Below are 23,539 nucleotides of genomic sequence, written 5' to 3'. Positions count from 1 at the left end.
CATTTTCCTTTCCAATAGACGGAAGCTGTAATTCATGTGTCAGAACAAAGCTGACAGTGTGTGGTAGCAGCGCAGTGATGGAGGCCGCTGAGTGCTTGGTCCTGATGTATGCTGCTCCACTTGGTGTGGCACACTTCAGTTCTCCATCCCAGTGGAAAACCCTTAAAAGCTGCGATGCTCGTCTAACCCCCTCCACTGCTTATAACACATATTTATTATGGGTTTATGGCTCTGGGAATAAAGTGACTTGAAGAGCAGCTCTCCTATCTGTCATGTCAGTATACAGACATTACTGTCGATGCAAACTATTCTCACGGTGATTGCTGTTTAATGCGTAGTTAAAACAGGCTGGTTCTATATTTGGAAAAGACCAAGAGTCCCTGAACTGCACTGAGCTCAGGGAAGAACTCCCATGTCGCAACACGGTTCTGGCGCCAATGATAACAAACCGCCAGAGAGTAAATACATGTTCTGAGGAGGTCAAATATCTCACACACACACACACACACACACACACACACACACACACACACACACACACACACACACACACACACACCACACACACCACACACACACACACACACACACACACACACACACACACACACACACACACACACACACACACACACACACACACACACACACACACACACACACACACACACACACACACACACACACACACACACACACACACACACACACTTCGTCTATCTGTTGGCCCCTCTCTGACATCTCATCTCACGGACACCATTCATCGCTTTTCCAAGTTTTGAAATCCCTAGAATGAAAGTCTGAATCCTGCCATGTCATGAATCCCTTTCAGCTGTGCTTTGCGTCAGAGCAGACAGAAACTTGTTGGGTCTTTTTTAGCATGTTTGATCAAAAGGGGCCATATTCTATTCTTTGTCAGGTTCATATTAGTATTGTGTGTCTCTACTGAGTCTTTCTATGCTTTAATGCCCTGTCTGCTCTAATAGGATTCCCAGCTCTTTTGTGATTGATCAACTGCTTAGAGATGTCCCGCCCTTAGCCTGTCATGTACAATGTGTTGGAGCGCTAGCCAATAGAGGCGCAATTGTTACATAATGATGTCATTATGTTACGGAAGTAAACAAAGGAGTCCAATGGAGGTGTTTCATGCAGGAGGGAGAGAGAAACTTTGAGCTTTGAGATGTTAGTCTTTGCAGACCATTTACATAGACAAAAACCTATATAACACACTACAGGAAAGGACAAGCCCACAAAGCAGAATAGGGCCCCTTTAAGATTGAATATAGGAGCATTTAGTCGTACATTAGGCCCCTCAAATTCAGAACACACTGCTGCCTAACCTCCATCAATTGGCAGCAACCCAATTGATGGATGTTTGTCCCACGACTCTAATGTCTTTCCTCTGGAGAACAGAGCTCTTGTTTGCTAATGTCTCCATCATCTAATGAGAAGACAAGAGAGAGAGCCAACATAAAACAACATCCTCAGGGCGGATTCTGATCCCTGCATAAAGCTTCTCATCTTCCAGAGCCACTGCACTGCTTGTTTTGAAAGTGAATACTTTGTGCAAGACTGATGTGGAAAGTCATGTCAAACAGATGCCACTTTTTCTCTAAGTGTTTGTTACTGTTATCTGCCACTTCGGTCAACTGGAAGGCTTCTGCAGGATGCTTTACACTCTTCTAAACAGTGGCATTAATTAATTTGGATTAGCAAAACTTTATTCCCATGTCAAATTGATATTATTAACTATAGGTGCTAAGATTCCACTTGGAAAGGTGTGGAAAGTAATGCAACTACTCTGCAATATATTAATTTAAAAAATCAAAACTGTTATATCAATATTTGGTTTGTATCCAGTAAGCCAAATATGATGAAGACTTGACAAAGCCTCCCAGATTCTGACCCAGTGGAAACTCTTCCCGGCCAGGTTGTACATATTGCAGCCTGGTCTGTTTGTAAGCATTAGCTATGAACATGCTGGTCCCCTCTCTTTTGCACATTGCCATTGTTTACAGCAGGAAGTGGAGACATGTTCTTATATGGTGCTTGGTGGCACCGCACCAGCACATAGCAATGTTCCACTACTTTTATGGTAAATACTTTTTATGGGTAATGTGACATTAAACAAACCCCTCATTCCTCTGGTATCATCAAGTGAGCATTGCAAGAAGACTATTTAAATCTTTTTTGTTCATTTCTCTCAAAAATGTTTTTTTCAGGTTGTTATTTGTATACTTTGGAAAAATGACTATGCGGTTGATCCTCTGTTATTTTAAGTGCACTTCATTTTACATGACTCATTCTGTATCCAATGACAAATAAAAGGGATTGTTTTGCTAAAACCTTACCAAATAGAACTTTGACCAGTATCATTAACTACATTATCAAACAAATACTAGCATAAAAAGGCAGTAAAATATGTAAATGAGCGGACTGGAAAAGCGCCAGTGTCACTTGTAACATTAACCGTGGCTCTGTTCTACTAAGTGTTTCAGGAAGTCATTACTGTGACAGTGTCCCAAAATGCACAAAACAAGACCCTGGAGACTGAAGCAGATGATGGTTTCAGCCAATATTATTTGTACCATTATATACTGTAACTCGATGCAGTCACGTCTTAAGATTTATGATTTTGAAATCTTTGTGATTTTTAGGGAGCCCAGGATTGACCATAGAGAGAAACAAACATATTAATCAGGGCCATGATTTGAATTTGTCTACACAATATGGAATGTATGGCCTAAGTCGTTCCCATATATCAAGAAACCTTGCAAATAAAAAAAAAAGAATATACAAAGAGCAGGTATAAGCGTTCTCCCTGCAGCATGAAGTGTGGGACACCACCTTAAAGTTATTATTAGCAATCTAAAACCAAGGTGAAGTGCCTAAATATTTGGAAGGTAACGTTGTAGAAGCAGGAAAAAGTAAGCCATATTTTTCAAAGTATCTTTTTTAAGAGAAATCTAGAAAGCCACTCCCCCAAAAGGATTATTGTTAAATATATCATAATGGACATAAACAGTGAGCATGGCTCCTGTTAGTACTCACAGCTGTCAAGCTAGGTGCTAATGAGAGTCTCATTTCAACAGCCACAGATACATGAGTGATTTTGTCAATGGAGGAGCACAAGGTTGAAGCAGCAGACGGCTAACGGCTAGTGACCTGTGGCGACACCCACCTCTCACTCAAAGCTCACAAAGGCTTGATTGTTTCCTACTTAATTCCTGTGCAAATACAAATCATCACAAATGCAACATTTCGTCATATGTGGTTTTTGGAAAATCTTTTGAATTCCTGGTTCAACCTTACAAAGCTAACTGGATTTGTGAGAAATGAACCCAGACGTGTTGCCAAAGCACAGTCGTCATGTAATTCATGACCTGAGCTGACAGAAGTCTCAGTCTGTCTCTTCTGTTTGGGATCTGGTTCTTTCAGGAGACAAATGACTCCAGGCGGTCTGTTTGGTCTCCAGCCATCCGATGTTCTTAATCCTCTGCGGTCATTTATAACACAGACCCCCCCGCAGCTCTGCCCTCCTCTACACTCTGCTCACTGAGAGCAGGGTGAGGACAGGTCGAGGAATGAAATCACACTTATTGTTGGCAGGGATTCTGCCCTCAGCATGTGGCGTCTTTATGAGCAAAAAGGAGCTTCATTTGTTTACTTTCATGTGTTCCATTTGTTCCGATAGTTTTGTTTTATTTATGTGCTAAGTTTTGCTTTATATTTGCGGTTTTCTCTTTTCCTCTATCTAATGGGAGCTAGCTGGCCAAACTGGTAGCAGTTTCTTCTTTGTTGTTGCCTTTTTTCATCCATGGTACTTTTTCTGTTCTGTGTCAAGCTTCTATTGTTTGGCTGCTTGAATGGAATTCCTTAAAACCCAAACTTATTATTACACAAGTGCCTAGTTACCAACAAATCAGGATCAAAAAGTTGTGAAATTAAATTTTTAGGTGACCATGGTAAAATAAACTTTGCATTAAAAAGTCAAAACGTGATTTAGAAATTTGTATTTGAACCAGGCCATCATATTTATTTGTCATTGCAGTGTTTGTCTAATTTCACTGCCCCAGATTATTTAGGAAACATCCAGTTTGGAGACTTTAATATCACAGATGGGCTAATGCACGTACCTCAGTTTCTCAGGTAATGAACTCTGGGGATTACAGCTAATATGATAATAGCTCAGCTCATATTCATCTATCCATTAGTGGACCAAAGGTCACAACTGTTATCTTTTTGTTTTTGGGTTGCCGTTTAATTGCATTTGGTCTGACATGGCCCCTTGTCATGTAGTGAATATCAGGAGGAATGTGTCTTTGGACAGACATTTTCTATACGATTACATTGAAATAAGACACACACACACACACACACACACACACACACCCCCCCCCTAGGGATAACTGTTATCATTGTCTAGATGTAATAGGACATCCTTCAGCTATGTAGCATTGGAAGAGGGGAACAGGAGAAGCAAGTAAGTAATAGGGACTATATTGTATTGTTGTATTGTTCAACATTTTGGGAACTATGTACAGAATTAGTCCAGATAAATGCAGAATAATATAAAGATTTAATTAGTGTGCTTGTTGGTATTTTTCAAACTTCAGGCAGAGCCACGGGAATCAGTTTACCCTGTTTCCAATCTTTTTTTTGCTCAACTAATAATCTGCTGTTTTTTATTGACAGAAAAAGGGAGAGAAACTCCCTCTGGAGGGAAGACAGGCATTTTAGTCTTTGCAGACCGTTTACATGCGCAAAAACCTATATTACACACTACTGGAAAGAAAACCCCAAACGCGTAATAGGGCCCCTTTAATTTACTCATGTAAGGATAATGATGATTTCAAACCTTTATTTATCCAGGTGTATCCCATTGAGATCATTGATCTCTTTTTCAAGGGAGACCTGCTCAAGTAGGTTCCACATGAAACATAAAAACATAAACAGAACAACAAAAAGGACATTTTACAGCATCATTACAGGGATTACAATTTATAATAACTATCCACATAAACAGGTACCAACAGCTTCCGATTGAGTAGCATCCAACCGAGCTTTAAAAACATTTAGTGGCACCAGATTGTTCAGTTTCCATTTAATTTGCAGACTATTCCAAGACAGAGGAGCTGCGCATCTAAAAGCTGTCTTCCCTAAGACAGTCCTAGCAGTTGGCACATTTAATAAAACTACAGCATGCGATCTCAGGCAGTAGCCACTTACAATTCGCCGTGAGATCAGGGAGCAGATGTAGGATGGAAGTTTCCCTAACATGGCTTTGTATATAAAAATGTACCAGTGACTGAGCCTCCGTACAGTTAGTGAAAGCAAACCAGCCCTTGCATTCAGGGTACAGTGATGGGTTAATGCTTTACAGTTAGTAACAAATCTCAGGGCACTGTGATACGCAGCATCTAACTTGACCAGGCAATTGGCAGGTGCATTCATATAGATCAGATCACCATAGTCCAGCACAGGTAAAAAGGTCACAGTGACTAGCCTTTTCCTGGCCTCAAGCGAGAAACAGGACTTGTTCCTGTAAAAGAAACCTAGCCTAACCCTCAGCTTTTTAAGCAGGTTATTGACATGATGTTTAAAAGTGAGACAGTCATCAAGCCAGATACCAAGGTATTTGTAACAGGTAACCACTTCAATTTTTTATTCCTTGCGTAGTTACAATATCTAAAACAGGCTCTGGTGTCTTTTTAGATTTTGAAAAGAGCATTACCTTGGTTTTATCAACATTTAAAAGAAGCTTTAGTTCAGAGAGCTGAGTCTGAATAATGTTAAAAACTGCTTGCAATTCAACAACAGCCTCCTTAATGGAGGGACCTGCACAGTACATCACGGTATCGTCCGCATACAAATTTAAGGTTGCTCCATCGACATTTTCACCTAAACTGTTGATGTAGATGGAGAATAAAAGTGGACCTAAAACAGAACCTTGAGGAACACCATTAGTAATGTTTAACCACTCAGAAGACAGCCCATCAAAGTGAACACATTGGGACCTTTCAGAGAGGTAGTTCACAAACCACCCTACTGCATGGCTGGATATGCCTATACTGAGTAGCCTCTGCTTTAAGATGTGATGATCGACGGTGTCAAACGCTTTTGAAAGGTCAATAAATAGAGCTGCACAACTCTGCTTATTATCTAAAATACTCGCCACATCATTCACCACTTTCATTGTCGCAGTGATGGTGCTGTGTTGCTTTCTGAAGCCTGACTGATGTTTAGACGTCATTTGTACATAAAAACACCTTTACTGTACCTGTTCACTCACTAGGCGTTCAAGAACCTTAGCCAGAACTGATCATTTATAGATGGGCCTATAATTATTTAATACGGTGGCCTCCCCACCTTTTAGTAGAGGCAGGACATACGCTGACTTCCACCATTTTGGAATTGCATTTGTGCTGAGGGAGACGTTAAAAAGAGTAGTGGGAGGTGGAGCAATACAATCTGCAGCTATCTTTAAAAAGAAAGGTTCTACGTTGTCCGGGCCAGCCGGTTTTCTTAGGATCTAACTTGGTTAAAGCTTCATGAACAACATCAACAGTAAAAGGAGTAAAACTAAAAGGGTTTTCCAAAACACGTTTTTCAGAATCACAGACTGCAGAATCACAGAAGCAGAGTTAGTGACAGAATCAAACAGAGAGCCACAGGACACAACATGCTCATTAAAACAATTTAGCATAGTGGTCTTGTCCGATATAGAGCCAGATGCTGTGGTAATGCACGGAGGTACTCATTACGGATATCACCGGTGGATATCGATTTTATGGCTTTCCAACATTTTCCAGGATTATTCAGGTTCTTTGTGGTTACTGACAGATAGTACTTTGATTTAGCACTTTTGATTTGCGATGTGAAGCTATTTCTTAGCTGCCTAAATCCTAGCCATTCTACCTCTGAGCCTGATCTCCTAGCCTTTGCCCAGGCCTTGTTTCTCTCATGTAGGAGACTGGACAGTTCAGCAGAAAACCAAGGATTGTCTCGTCCCTTTACTCTAAATTTACGCAGGGGTGCATGTCTATCAATGATCTCCATAAAACCAAGATAAAAATAAGACCATGCAGTTTCTACATCAGCACACAGATCGATTTTTCCCCAATCAAACCCAAACAGATCATGAACAAAATCCTGCTCCACAAAATGTTTTATGTCTCTCTTAATAAGAATACAAGGTTTAACCTTCTGGACCTTAGTGTTCCTAATTGTGGCTACAGCACAGTGGTCACTCACATCATTTGCAAATACTCCCACAGATGAGTATTTATAGGGAACATTAGTTAAAATGAGATCAATTAGGGAGGATTTATTAGGGGACTTAATGTTAGGGGCGAGTAGGACTGTCAACAATCTGAGTAACATTTAAAGAGATACAAAGGTTTTTAAAATCCTCTGATACTGCAGTTAACCAGTCCCAGTTAAAATCTCCAAGTAGCACTATTTCCTTGCTGCAATATAAGATTTGCTAGCGAAGACAAGGAGTCCTTGACAGCTGAGGGGTGTCTGTAACAGCCCACCACCATGACCTGTTGCCCCTTTGCCAAAATTCGAATTGCTTACTGATAGATTTGGAAACTAATGTGGATACACTGAACTGATTCTTAACATAAATGGCAACGCCACCACCTTTATTAGGCCGGTCGGAACGATACACATTTACACCATTTAAGGCAATGTCAGAGGCCAAAATAGATTTATTTAGCCATGTTTCTGATAAAACAATGACGTCAGCGTCAGTCGAGCTCGCCCAAATGCGGACAAAATCTAGTTTACCTAACAGACTGCGCACATTCAAGTGGATGAAACCCAACCTAGACCTAGCTTTAAAATCAGCAGGAGTAGCGATCTGACTACTACTACTGGGCGGACCAGGGTTAGGTTGTACATTTCCTGACAGTAATAGCAACAAAAAAAAACAGGCATCTTTTCCTCTTAAACGACACACAAACATTGTCATCTACTTTATGATAATCCCAATAACTGAAATTCACTTGTATTGTCCTTCAGGGCCGGTCCTACATTTTGGTGCCCTAGGCGAGATTATGACTTGGTGCCCCCCCCCCCCTCCAAGCAATACACAATAGAATATATCAAGAATAAATGAAAAATCTCTACAAAAGACCAATACACTACAAAAACTGAAATGTATCGACATGTTGGTTATATACATAAAGAAGGTTTCAAATGTATTCATTATTGTATGAACATGTTGTAATTGGGGGGTGGACGTCAAATCCTCTAGGGGGGTCCGGTGGTATGACCGTAAAGATTTTAAAGTAAAATTCTTCAATCTGGTGCACTTTGAGCAAAATTACGAGAGACAAGATCTAGGGGGTACAACTTTAAACACCCATATAAAAAAGATAGGTTTACATTTTAATAACCAGATAAGTATGTGAACATAACCAATCACCTACCATAGCCAATAACAAATAAATGTAACTTATTGAATTTTTGTTGTTCATTTATATCTTATTTGATCTAGTTAACATTTATTTATTCATGCATTTTTTTAATATCTCCAGTTTTAAACGATATTTTTGGTTTACTGTCCTATAGTATGCATTGGAATGATTTTAAACCTGTTTATATTTATCCTAATAATTATAAAGGAGTGCCTTGGAAATATTTGTTTACATAAATTGTGACTAAATCGTTTGAGACCCACTGAGATAATTTAGCCTAAAGTGAACTATCTAAACCCTCAGAGTCCTTTACCTCACTGAGCTGTAGTTATCAGCCTCAATCCAACAACAATCCGCTGAAAATTAGGATGAGCCAAACAGTCAAAAAAAATGTTTTCCCTCCCAGAACTACCAGCGTCTATGTCGCCTATGCCAAAGACCGACCCTGTCCTCCTTACAGACACTACTATTTAAAAAGGGAAAGTAAGAAATGGTTGACCCAGGAAAAAAACATGAAGATAAAATGTTAGTATTTGGTTGTCCAAAGTTAAGACAGAGACATATTTCTTGGCATATGTGATATTCAGTCTTACACAAGGATAAAATACACAAACATGTGATGGAATGAAGCAGCAGCATCATTCCAGCCCGACCTTCAGACCCTCCAAGACATTAATCAAGTCCCTTACCGAGGTATTGGATTTCTCTCTCACATGACCAGTAAAAACCTGCTCCTCAGTAATAACATATTCCTCTGTCTGTGAATGATGACTTGATTCATGAGAAATCCTTCCAGAATGCTGAAGGTCAGTGAAGTAATGTGATTACCTTCTGCGGTTGGATCCACAGAATATATCATCTTTTTATATCTTGAGCTGAGCACAGTATCCATCTTGTGTGTCTCTTGCTGGGTGTGGTTTCATTGTAATTATTTTATGATGACACCCTCTTTTAAATCAATGAATTACTTGTATCCATAATCATTGACATTGTCTCATCAGCAGGCTATTACAACATTAGAATGACTCAGTACTGTTCTCCTGCTGTTAAAAGACAGCTGGTTGTGTTATTGTCATTGGAAAATGTTGTCTAGACTTTTTGGGATGGCACGATATATAGGAATTTGGTGCATTGTGGTATATTTTGGTTCTTAATACATATCCTTACCAGTGAAAAGGCCGTCAAGCTCGCTATCAGGGTAGTTAAAAGAAAGCCTTATTTAATGATTTGTTTTATTTCAGAGCAACTTAAAAAATGTCTGTCTCTTTGATCCTCAACAAAACGAAGCTAAAGTGACTGCAGTATCTTTAACTTCCACTATAAGAGTTTTAAACGCATATCTTATTGTGAGTCGCATGACATTTCATATCGTCCCATCTGGCTTTGTGGCTGTTTTTCTTTCAAGTAAAACACCGTGAGTTGAAGTCAGGCTGATCTATTTTGTGTAGTTCGTCTATAGTCCAAATCACTAATTTCATTATAACCTACGCGGTAATTGACCTGTCTGTGCACTACATGTTCTATGCGTAGAGGTGGAGGATGAATGCAAGGGAACGATGTTTCCATGGTTACCTTATAATTTAACACACAAACACACACACACTGTCCTGATTGTACTGGAAGTGTCCTCTGGCCAACACTGCTCATTAGCCTCCACCTCTCTCTCTGCTGGGAGCCATAACACACACACACACACACACACACATACACACACACACACACACACACACACACACACACACACACACACACACACACACACACACACACACACACACACACTGAACAAAAATATAAATGCAACACTTTTGTTTTTGCTCCCATATTTCATGAGATGAACTCAAAGATCTAAAACAGTTTTCTATATACACAAAATAACCATTTCTCTCAAATATTGTTCCCAAATCTAGAGTGGCCTTTTATTGTGGCCAGCCTAAGGCACACCTGTGCAATAATCATGCCGTCTAATCAGCATCTTGATATGCCACACCTGTGAGGTGGGATGGATTATCTCGGCAAAGGAGAAGTGCTCACTATTACAGATTTTTTCAGATTTGTGAACAATATTTGAGAGAAATGGTTATTTTGTGTATATAGAAAATGTTTTAGATCTTTGAGTTCATCTCATGAAAAAATTTTGTTCAGTGTAGTAACGCAGGTTCGGCCTGGTTTCATTCTTTATTTTCCACTTTTAGCGTCCGTTTCAAACTTTAATGTGGGGCCTGTCAGTTAGAGATGTTTTACCCATAACTGTTCCCCCCTCGGTGTATTCCCCAAACTCTGTTCCTACTCTTTTTGTTAATAGATTTTTTTTATAACTCTGCAGTGGCGGTCTCGGCCGGCCAGTCTACAGATTTTCATTGACGCTATATGTCAAGAACAACTTTAGGGAATTTACTCTACTTTTGGCACAAAGGTCCACTTGGAATTAAGGATGTGTTGATTATAATTTGTTGGTCAAAGGCTGAAGGTCACTGTGACCTCCCAAAACACATAATTGGCCATATCTCAAGAGTGAATGTGTAAATGATGCTCATTTCATATTGTAGGGTCAGATACAGTGGTACAATTTTGACAGACATGGATATAAACTCCGACTAGTTCACGGAGCATACCAGCCAATGGCAGTAATTCTATTTTTGATCTTTGTGTAACCCTGTTGTCCTCCACTTGCAGGGCGTGGGTCTGTCTGTTCATGGACGGTTTCGAGTGGCCACTGAGAAGACGCTGTTTGCCATGCCAGAGACTGCCATTGGTAAGACTGACCAGCTGTTCCAGCTCCTGGGGGGGTGGGGGGCACAGGTTGGCCCACATCAGTGTGAGCGGGTATCTAGACCAGGGGTCGGCAACCCCTGGCACCGTAACCAGTGGCACACTAGGAATAAGTGGAATAAGTGTGCAAAATATTTACATTTTATTTTCGGATCCTGAACGAGACCACCACCAGAGCGCGTCTCCCCGTTACCTGCAGAAAGAAGCCATGCACGCAACGCAGCCCCGCTCTCTTTAACTCCAGTCGACTTGCTGCTGCTTTCCTCCGTGGTGAAACGATCAGTGGTGTAGTGCTGCCGGAGCGCGCACGCACTTCACAAATTGCAGTAGGCTACCCATAAGGAGCTGTACAAATGCCGCCGTTTTTTTGCGTGGCTGTGTCTTTAGTTGAAAGCCCAGTGGCGATCTGCTCATCTCTCATCGAAAATAATATGCTACACAGGGGCGGACTGGCCATCTGTGTGTTCTGGAGAATCACAGAACGGACGGTCGTCATTATTATTATGCCGTTTAAACCAATTATTTAAATTTGTTTATAAAACGGACAAGTCAAATCCAGCAATCTGATTGGTTCTTAACCGTGATATAATGAGCGTATATCACGGGTAGAATTGTAGTTACTTTTCACAAGTCATGTATGCCTCCGCGTCTGAGAAAAGCTACAACCGTTACAAATGTTAAATTACATCCGTTACGGAACTAACTAACTAACAAAGCTTAAGATGGAAACATTTAAAGTTAACTTCGACCTCCGGGGTGGCCTTACTATGGAGGAGTGGATTGAGCAGTGCCTATCTCCAGAAAAAAAAGCACCTAAACGACGACATGCAGAGCTACGTGAAGAGCAGGTAGACTAACTCCCCTTTTGTGTATGTTCAGCTCTCAACGTGCCCAGACTTGTAGTCATTTTCACCTCTTTTAATACTTTTCGCCTCATTCTGAAAGAAAGAAGTGAAATGTGCCAATGTGACGGCCGTCTTGGTGTGTGATGCGAGACGGGAGATGTAGTTCACTTTTTACGACACATTTTTATTTTTTTGACTTGCAAAATTATCTTTTAAATGGACAAACATCATATGTGTAATTCGTGGCACAATTCAAACGGGATCGAAAGATAATCTTTCTCTCGCCATTGACTTCAATACATACTTTTTCCGAAATAAGGTCCCATGAAGTTCCCCCGGAAAGGGAGGGACTTCGCCACTCTATAGGCGGAGCACCCCTTTTCTGACCTCAGAAAAATTCAAATATTAATCAGCTCCGTTGCAGCCCCGTTTTTAGAGATTTGGGTATGGAGGAAAAGAGAGAGGGTTGTGTTTTCTGACCCTTGGTGAGTTCCCTGACACACCGGGGACAGTTCACGGCACACTGATCACAATTTTTTTTTAAATGGCACTTCATATCAAAAAGGTTGCCGACCCCTGATCTAGACCATTAATAATTTAGGAGCTGTGATTACATTACATTGCATTTAGCTGACGCTTTTATTCAAAGCGACTTACAATAAGTACATTCGACCAGGAAGACACAACCTTGAAGAAAACAGAATCATATAAGTACATCAGGTTTCATAGAGCCAAAACATTTCAAGTGCTACTCAACTGGCTTTAGATAAGCCAGTCCTTTATTAGTATATAAGTGCTTTGTTAATAGTTCTATCGCTCGAAGTGGAGTCGAAAGAGATGAGTTTTCAGTCTGCGCCGGAAGATGTGCAAGCTATCTGCTGTCCTGATGTCAATGGGGAGCTCATTCCACCATCTTGGAGCCAGGATAGCAAACCCACGTGTTTTTGCCGATGGGAACTTGGGTCCCCCTCGCAGCGAGGGCGCAGCGAGTCGTTTGGCTGATGCAGAGCGTAGTGCACGCGCTGGGGTGTACGGTTTAACCATGTCCTGGATGTACGAAGGGCCAGATCCATTCGCAGCATGGTAAGCAAGTACCAGTGTCTTGAAGTGGATTCTAGCAGTTACCGGAAGCCAGTGAAGGGAGCGGAGGAGCGGAGTGGTGTGGGAGAATTTAGGAAGGTTGAAGACCAGACGAGCCGCTGCATTCTGGATGAGCTGCAGAGGTCGGATGGCACATGCAGGTAGACCAGCCAGGAGGGAGTTGCAGTAGTCTAGGCGTGAGATGACGAGAGCCTGGACCAGAACCTTCGTCGCTTTCTGTGTCAGCTGGGGACATATCTTCCTGATGTTGTAAAGCGTGTATCTGCAGCAGCGGGTTGTAGCAGCAATGTTTGCAGTGAAGGACAGTTTGTTATCTAGGATCACACCCAGATTCCTTGCAGTCTGAGTCGGGGAAACAACTGAGGTGCCGATGTTGATTGTTAGGTCAAGAGTGGGACAGTCTTTTCCCGGAAGGAAGAGCAGCTCAGTCTTGTCAAGGTTGAGCTTGAGGTGATGAGCGGACATCCACTGAGAGATGTCAGCTAGACAAGCAGAGATGCGTGCGACGACCTGGGTCTCTGAGCGGGGAAAGGACAGAATTAATTGGGTGTCGTCAGCGTAGCAGTGGTATGAAAAACCATGCGGGCTAATGACTAATCCGAGCGAGTTTGTGTACAGGGAGAAGAGGAGGGGACCAAGAACAGAGCCCTGAGGGACCCCTGTAGTTAATTGACAAGGGTCGGACTCAGACCCTCTCCAAGTCACCCTGTAGGTACGGTCTTTCAGATATGAGGTGAGGAGGGAAAGTGCAGAGCCTGAAACTCCAAGTTTTTGGAGAGTGCGAAGGAGGATCTGATGATTCACCGTGTCGAATGCAGCAGACAGGTCCAACAGGATGATGACAGAGGAGAGGGATGCAGTTTTGGCAGTGTGCAGTTCCTCCGTGACAGCAATGAGAGCAGTTTCTGTGGAGTGACCTGCCTTGAAACCAGACTGGTGCGGATCCAGAAGGTTGTTCTCATGGAGATAACAGGAGAGTTGTTTAAAGACAGCGCATTCAAGTGATTTAGACAGGAACGGGAAGAGAGAGACAGGCCTGTAGTTTATAACATCAGACGGGTTGAGAGTAGGTTTCTTTAGGAGAGGGTTTACTCTTGCCTCCTTGAGACTGTTTGGAAAGTGACCAGAAGTTAGAGAAGTGTTGATGAAATGGGTGAGAAACGGTAGAATATCAGGTCTGAAGGAGGTTTGAAGGGATAGGGTCCAGAGGACAGGTGGTAGGGCGGGCAGAGGTAATGAGGGTAAGAACCTCACTTGGAGAGAGATGGGAAAAGGAGGTAAGTGTGTTGGTGGAAGGAGGGTCTGGTGACCCAGTGGTGAGTAAAGGTGAGTCAGAAAAAGAAGAGCGAATATCATCAACCTTTTTTTCAAAGTGGGTAACAAAGTCGCTTGACAGAAGTGAGGAGGGGGGAGGGGCTTTTGGAGGGTCCAAGAGGGTGGAGAAGATGGAAAATAGTTTTTTCGGATTGGAATAGGAAGATTGGATCTTATCTTGAAAGAAAGTGCTTTTTGCCTGAGAGATCGAAGCAGAGAAAGAGGAGAGGAGAGCCTGATAGGTTAGGAGGTCGTCACGGTGTTTGGATTTCCACCGTTTCCGCTCTGCTGCCCTAAGGACGGTTCTATTAGCACGCAGTGCATCATTTAGCCAGGGAGCAGGAGGGGACTGACGAGCCTGCCGAGATGTGAGAGGACAGAGAGAGTCCAGAGTGGATGAGAGAGTAGAGAGGAGAGTTTCTGCAGCAGAGTTTGAAGGCAGGAGTTGGAACGAGTCAGAGGAAGGGAGGGTTGAGAGCACCGACGAGGCAAAGGTAGAGGGGGAGAAGGAACGAAGGTTACGGCGGACAAGTGCAGGATGAGAAGAGATTAGTTTGTTATGTTTGGAAAGGGGTAGAGAGAATGAAATGAAGAAGTGATCGGATGTGTGGAGCGGGTTTACAGAGAGGTTAGAAGTAGCGCAGTTCCTTGAGAATATGAGATCAAGGACATTGCCAGCTTTATGAGTCGGTGGGGATGGAGACAGTGAGAAAGCAAAGGCGGTTAACAGGGATGTTAGTTCGTCTATCTTCCCTGTCTGGAGGTTGAAGTCTCCGAGAAGTACAGCGGGAGGGCCAGTTTCAGGGATGTGTGAGAGGAGATGATCTAATTCCTCCAAGAAGTCCCCCAAGGCGCCTGGTGGACGGTAGAGAACAACAATGGCTAACTGTATAGGATGGGTTACTGTGACGGCATGGAATTCAAAGGTGGAAGGAGTGAAGTTAGGTAGCTTGAAGAGGGAAAAGCTCCATTTGGGAGAGAGCAGGAGACCAGTGCCACCTCCTCTGCCAGTTGGTCTGGGTGTATGGGAGAAGGAATATGCAGTGATTACAGTTGCACTTCCAGCTGGATCCCATTCAAATGCATTCATAGACATGAGGTCTGTCTGTGTGAGAAGCAGGGAGGAATACACAGAGGGAGAGATGAGATGTATTCAGAACAGCAGCTGATAGTTGACCTCATCCTGATATAAATGGGTAAGGGCAGCAAGTAGCCATCAACCATTGGCGAGATCAAACAGGTTATAACACTTTCTGTCAGTTGTACATGCTCATAAACAATTAAACGTAATTGTTAAATGCTCACATTGACAATGATAAAAGTTTATAAAGTAATGTTCACTACATTCACCATAACCGGGTTAGTGTGTTAGCATGCTAACATTTCCTAGTTAGCTCCATGAAAATCAAAATGGTCCGATCGTCATTCAAATCATGCAAGCATGGTTTTTCACTTATATTAACTTTGCAAGAAAGGGCACTTGGTCTTTGCGGAGGTCTCTGCTTTTTTGCTGCCTAAATGAATTATTCCAAGCAAAAAATTAAGGTTTATTGCAACAAAAGCAGAACGCATACCATTGCCAAGGACCATGCTCCTTGGATGGTCCCATTACCTTAGTTTGGAATTTGTATTTCCGACTTCAGTGTGTTCATGAGCCGTATGTTCTAATGTAGAAACAACATGGACATGCAAACACTGCTGTGTTGTAATTAATTGTGTTCAAACAATACTTTGTTCTGACTTAAGGGGGCATTTGCATGAATATTCTTTGTTGGAAAAAAAATGTTGACACCAAGTGAAAGGTACTGTACTGGCAATGGTAACAAAGGTAAAACTCAAATTGTGTAATGGCATAGTGATCAATTTTCTACACCCTTCCACCAAGTATCATGATCTGTATAATGTACATGTATTTAAACTACATGACCTAGCACTCTTGATATACTTTAGTGAGAAGCTGACAATGACAGCAAACACGCATATAAAGACATGACTAACAAATCTCACAGCACACGTATATATTCCTAAATGTATTCTTGTTTTAAGAGGATTAAAATAAAACTATTATTAAGATGCAATCCTTGGTGACGGCTATCCACATTTATTTTGTTTAAAAAAAAATCAATGCACAGGAAAGGACCTATTTTGGGTGGGTTTTTTATTTTATGAAACCAGAAGAAATTGCAATAATACATAATTCTACTTTATCACTATCTAAATAGCTTGCTTCATGTAGAAAGAATCAGAAGATGTCTTGGTGTTTTACAGCGCAGGATAAGCTTTAGTTTGCTCTTTAGCTAATTAGACAGATGGCCGTCTCCTGAGGCTCTGATGAGATTAGTAACAAATCTCCAACAACTAATGAATCACAGCTGACGTTAAACTAGCTGCTTCTCACCCAGACGGTTTATCACAGTTCTATAATTGTGTAAAAGTATAATTGTATTTAACTATTTGCAGCAATATGTAATACCAAAGCATTAATCCCACAAGTTGTGTGGCAAGAAAGAGACTGTGAACCAAACAGCTCTCCTCAGTGGATTCACTGCATGAAGATGGCTAATGGATATTGAGGTGGAACTGGAGCTTCATTGATGATCACTTTAAACTCTTGACAGACTTTCTGCCCTAATTTGATTATATTTGTGTTGGAATAAGGTGGAAGAGTTTTGAGTATTTTGTGCAGAAGGCTGATCAGTTGTACTGCAGCTTTAATGTTTATTTGTTAGTATTGAAAGGGCTCCCTCGTCAAAATACTGTCTTTTTTTCCATTAGATTGTGGAATATTGCAGAAACTAAGATCTGTGGCAAATATGTTAATGATAATTGTTTTGTTCAGCAGGATAATCTCCACATATTTATAGAACTTTCATTATTTTCAAAACATAAATGCAATTGCCAGGAAGCTATAAATAAACTACATTGACTTTGACATCACAGTTGCATGGCTGCGCATCACCAATGCTAAGCTCAATTTGGCTAATGTTTGAAATTATGGCATTTAATAGTCTCATTTAGTTACTTGTTAGCAACCACCTTGTTTATGAAGCGAAAAAGCTTCAGACATCGCAAGCTGGGTTGATACTGACGTATTTTATGTCGTCGGACAAAAAGTGAAAACTCTCATCAGCTTGTTAAGCACAGCTGTTTTTCAGGCATCTAAACACAAACATGTTCAAATATCCAATAACTACGAGACAAGCTGGAGTGCGTCGATGCGCAAGCTCTCGTCCAAAGAACAGGGTTAGCGCCACACAGCAATCTTTAAAGGTTGTTTTCTCAAAATGAGTTTATCATATTCTGAGTGAGAAATGTCCACTTCAGTAGCACGTACATACACCAAACCTTCCAGTTATATTCTTATCAATATTCTGAAGGTTTTTACAGAAGGGTTTGTTCATATATCATTCATAGCCTGAATTATATAACATTTTATACCTAAAAACATGGCGAAGATTGATAATTTAGGGCTGTTGACAGTATTTTCTGATTTATGGAGTGATACAAAGAGATATCGAAAATCCCTTCTGTAAAAACTTTAGATTCTAATATGACTACAAAATGAAACAAGAATTTTGAACCTGGCTTTATCCAATGTTCAGATTTGTGTTCCTGAAATGTATTAAAATATGCGCATATTTAATGAGGTTATGGCTCATTTGTATATTTAAACAGAAAACTTGTAATACAAAAAACAATTGTCTTAATGTAAGTAATTAACTGGAGAAATGTATAGCTGATATCTTTAAGTTAAAAACATACCCTATTCAATAGTGTCTCACCTTAAAGTACCAAAAGTAAAAGTAGTCATTGTGCAGATTGGTCCATTTCAGAATAATATATCCATCCATCTTCTCCCGCTTATCCGTGGTCGGGTCACGGGGGTAGCAGTTCCAGCAGAGAGCCCCAAACTTTCTTTTCCCTGGCCACATCAACCAGCTCTGACTGGGGGATCCCAAGGCGCTCCCAGGCCAGCGAAGAGATATAATCCCTCCACCTGGTCCTAGGTCTACCCCTTGGTCTCTTCCCAGCTGGACGTGCCTGGAACACCTCCCTAGGGAGGCGCCCAGGTGGCATCCTAACTAGGTGCCCGAACCACCTCAACTGGCTCCTTTCGACGCGAAGGAGGAGCGGTTCAACTCCGAGTCCCTCCCGGATGACTGAACTTCTCACCTTATCCCTAAGGGAGACACCAGCCGCCCTGCGGAGAAAACCCATCTCGGCCGCTTGTATCCGCGATCTCGTTCTTTCGGTCATGACCCATCCTTCATGACCATAGGTGAGGGTAGGAATGAAAATGGCCCGGTAGACGGAGAGCTTTGTCTTCTGGCTCAGCTCCCTTTTCGTCACAACGGTGTGGTAAAGCGACTGCAGTACCGCTCCGATTCTCCGGCCCATCTCACGCTCCATTGTTCCCTCACTCGAGAACAAGACCCCAAGATACTTGAACTCCTTCACTTGGGATAAGGACTCATTCCCTACTTGGAGTGGACAGTCCATCGGTTTCCTGCTGAGAACCATGCCCTCAGATTTGGAGGTGCTGATCCTCATCCCAGCCGCTTCACACTCGGTTGCGAACCGATTCAGTGAGTGCTGAAGGTCGCAGACCGATGAAGCCATTAGAACCACATCATCTGCAAAAAGCAGTGGTGCAATCCTTAGTCCACCGAACTGCAGACCCCCTCCCCCACGACTACGCCTCGAAATCCGAGCCATGTATATTACAAACAGGATTGGTGACAAAGCGCAGCCCTGGCGGAGGCCAACCCTCACCTTAAATGGGTCCGACTTACTGCCGAGGACCCGGACACAGCTCTCGCTTTGGGAGTACAGAGATTGGATGGCCCTGAGTAGAGACCCCCTCACCCCATACTCCCGCAGCACCTCCCACAGTAACTCCCTGGGAACCCGGTCATACGCCTTCTCCAAGTCTACAAAACACATGTAGACCAGATAAGCGTACTCCCAGGCCCCCTCCAGGATCCTTGCGAGAGTAAAAAGCTGATCCGTCGTTCCACGACCAGGACGGAATCCGCATTGTTCCTCCTCAATCTGAGGTTCGACAATCGGCTTGACCCTCCTTAATAATAATAATATATATGATATGTTTTATAATGATTGATCATGAAAGTGTTCTCAAAGCTGGTAAAGGTGCAGCTAGTGTGAATGACTTTGTATACTGCAGGGTAGCTTGTGAATTTACTCCAGGTGGAACTAAAGTCTGATTTAACACTTGATTAGATTTCACATCATTCATCCTGTTAGAGCCATTTTACCTTTTGTTATTATTGTCTGAATGTTGGGCTTAATAATAATATAAATTAGATTATACTGTAAATTATCGGCTATTTTTGTGAGTCACATTATGGTTTAAAATGCATTAATTTAAGGCTCACTTATTATTTGTTATATGTGCGTCAGTATCACGTGCATGGCTATGCCTATATATGGTAGATTGATAGGACACAGCTGGGGGTGATAGACGGGGAAACGGAAAAGTCTTTTGAACGTGTTCTTTTTGTTACTTTGGAAAATGATACACTTTTGAGTTACTATGAAGCGAAGAAATGTGTCCTCCTGTATGTACCGTGTGGATCAATAAAGCTCACCTGATTCAACTACGATCTCCGCTGAAATGTTTGGAAACAAAGAGAGGCGCGTCAAAACCCACAACCCCGATAGAGGTGGCTATTAAATTGTAGACAAGGATCAAGACGCCACCACACATCCAGATCTGTAAAGTACCTGAAGGTATTAAATAAATGTAGTGGAGTAAAAGTGCACGATTTACCTCTGAATTGTAGTGGAGGAGAAGTACAAAGTAGCATAAAATGGAAATACTCAAGTACAAGTATCTTAAAATTGTACTTAAGTACAGTACTTGAGTAAATGTACTTAGTTAATTCCCTCCTCTGCTTAAAAGCCTCTCTTGTGTGAACAATTTGATTCAGGCAAAATATAGTGAATATATATAGAAATATTCAAAACTAATAAACCCTAAGGTAAAAAGTATCATTGTTGTGTCAATATATAAACGATAAATTAATATATATATAGTTTGACGTGTCTGTAGCTACCACTCGGACTAATTTGCCTCAGTCATTTAAAAATAAAAACTTAAATTATAATATATTGACATACCATCCGACAACAAATGAACTTTCATGGGCATTTCTGAAAGCTTCTGTTTCTAAGAGAATATCAGAGATATTAATCAAGAGTGGGCCTATCTTGATCATAGTTAAATACAGGAGGAAATTAGATGGCACAGGCCTGATCACAGAGGATGTACTTAGTAAGAGTTTGAAGCATGGGGGGGTGTCCTAAATTCTCTGAGTACTAAAGTCAAGACACACTGTTCTTCACATTTTAATAATACATGTTTGAAAAGAGCTTTGTACAAAAGCTGTTTCCATGGTGAGTTCCCTGAAGCTAGAACATTACAAGATGAATTCAAAACACTGTGTATGTGACCTCTTCCCAGCATTGATGACTGAAAGTAAAAAGAAAGTACTGTGGGCTGACTGGACTCCATAGAGCCTCCCCATCCCAAGGTTAGCATTAGCATTAGCCATTGTTAATCCCAATGAATAATAAGTAGTTACACCTGCTCCTCCTAATGTTTGCTGTGCAAATGGCCGATAGTTGAAAAGTTACACACACACACACACACACACACACACACACACACACACACACACACACACTCACACTCACTCGTACCCTCACATATACCCCCTCTGTGGAGGGATTAACAGATTTGACCCGGCAGTGCTCACATTCTGAACAACAGCCATAATCTGCCACATTTATTATATTACATTTTCAGCCGTGAATCAGGTCAACTCATATAATCCCCCCCCCTTCACCTCTTGTCACGATACGAAAGTCGTCTGAAACCCGACATTGACCAATGGGATCTGTCTAAATATTGAAATCGAATGGAAGCCTTATTGAGAATCAGAATACATTCCGTACAGATTAAGGCTGTATATCTTTCATAATCATAATTGCTCGTAAACCGCTTGTTTAGATTTTTGCCAGCAATAATTTTTTTGTTTTGATAACGGATGTACTTAATCCTACTGGACATAAATCACCTCTGACTGAGGTGGATATATATTTTAGAAGGGAGGGGCGATATTGAGAACAATGACTGCTGTCCTTTTTTTTTACAATGAGCATAACAAATCTACAATATGCTGGTTTAAATAGTTAGTTATTGATCTGCAGCCAATAATTGATTAATGCATTGGTCGAGGGACTCATTTAATTGTGTCAAATAGGAGAAATATTTAGTTTCTATTGGGTTTTCCTACATATTTTTCAGTTTTTCACAACCTACAGGGCACTGATGTTTTCACTTGTTTTTATTTTTTAGACTAAAGGATTGACTTGTGTATGTAAAATTAACCACCAGAAACTAATCCATAATGAATAAATAAGTTCCAACCCTTGCTGTTTTATTAAAATGAATGCTTCTGTGATGCAGTGTCATAAGAAAACAGAAGCCTAATATTCTTTACTTGTTTATCCACTTGTTATTTATGGGGCGGTTAGTAATGAAATTCCTCTTAATTTTCAGGAAACCTTGCTAGCTTTTGAACAATTCAAATGGATTTGCATCACTATAGGATGTTATATATCAAATGTCAGCAACATTCATATCAAAATCAGCCCCAAAATCCAGTCTATGTCCTGCTTTGGTGTAATTGTTGGGTACCTTGACAGAGTGAACAGTGAGGGGTGGTCTTTATGAACTGAATGTGTATTATTTTCTGTTTTATTTTTACAGGGCTATTCCCTGATGTGGGAGGGGGCTATTTCCTGCCAAGGCTGCAGGGGCAGCTTGGACTATTTCTGGCATTGACGGGATTCCGTCTGAAGGGTCGTGACGTGCAGAGAGCTGGAGTCGCCACTCACTTTGTGGAGTCTGAGAAGGTACGATAGCTCCTGTCAGTAGATCAAACACTCCATCGCTCCGCCACCTTCACTGTCTGCCCTTCCTATGTCACCATATGTTTAAACCAATCAGTGCAGTATCTGCACTGCGCTCTGCACCAGCCGATTGGCGTGCAACTCCTTCACTGCGAGTGGGACCCCTCAACAAAAACTCACCCGTTTGCTTTCCTGGCCCCAAACTGGAGAGACGCTACCCACTGATATCAGCACAGCAGAAAACCCATCTGTTTTTACTGCAACTTGTCCAATAATTCAATTTTTTTTAATCTCAATACTTTATGTAGCACTTTGCTTATTGAAAGCTAATGTACCTGCAGGATTTAGCTTTTTGAGTTTTTATCTTCATGGTTGATATAAAAGACTGCATACAAACACTTGATGAGCCAGGATTTCTGATATACTTGAGCATACACGTGTGCATGGTATAGTGCAGCGTGGCGGTTAAAGGTCAACTGGTCACTGGCATGCTGAGTCACTGTGTGTCTCACTATTGTATAAAGGTGCCAACTCTCCCCGGCTGCTCCAAGTTCAGGCTGAGTTTGTCCTGCTGCTGGTGTGAGGTCAGAGCAGCGGGCGCCCGCAGCACAGTCGGTTTTGGATTGTGACCTTGATTTTCAGGACAGGGTGGAATTTTGACCAACACCAGGCTGGAGAATCATCTCTATATTTATAGCATCTTTGTGTTATTTTCTAAGTGAAGGAAAACTCAAATTAAAAACAGTTTTGGAGAATGCCAAGTGCACTTGCATTTTCCCAGTGCTGCCATATTAGTTAAAACCTGCACAGAAGAGAATACATTCTGACATTTCTTTTTTTTTTGTAATACTTTATTTTGAATTTTTCTTTTGGTTAAAATAAAGCAAAGACATACACAATATACAGTAAGTAGGTACCCGAAACCTTTAAATGGCGTACAAGAAAAAAAAGCTGGGTATACATTGACAATTCCTGAGAATAGTCTAAAGCTGCCAGTCGACAGCATCGTAGACATAAACAAAAAGGCCAAGGGTAAAAAAATAATAACTGGGGATGGATTGCCAAACATCAGACACAACTAGAACATGTATTTCCTGCTGAAAATGCATGTGAATGCTGTAAACTGTGTACATTTGTTGCTGA

General features: G+C 41.5%; 1 protein-coding gene across 1 annotated transcript in view; it reads left to right on the top strand.

The window, feature by feature from the left end:
- The window catches only part of hibch (3-hydroxyisobutyryl-CoA hydrolase), a 38,248-nt gene that overhangs the window by 5,636 nt on the left and 9,073 nt on the right, over positions 1 to 23,539 (top strand). Inside the window, exons 7-8 of the mRNA XM_034221528.1 lie at positions 11,103 to 11,181; positions 22,254 to 22,399. Coding sequence (XP_034077419.1) covers positions 11,103 to 11,181; positions 22,254 to 22,399 — 225 coding nt within the window. The remainder of the gene's footprint in view (positions 1 to 11,102; positions 11,182 to 22,253; positions 22,400 to 23,539) is intronic.

Source organism: Gymnodraco acuticeps, unplaced genomic scaffold (genome assembly GCF_902827175.1).
Source record: "Gymnodraco acuticeps unplaced genomic scaffold, fGymAcu1.1, whole genome shotgun sequence".
Classification (NCBI taxonomy): Eukaryota; Metazoa; Chordata; class Actinopteri; order Perciformes; family Bathydraconidae; genus Gymnodraco; species Gymnodraco acuticeps.
This window is presented reverse-complemented; position numbering and strand designations above follow the sequence as displayed.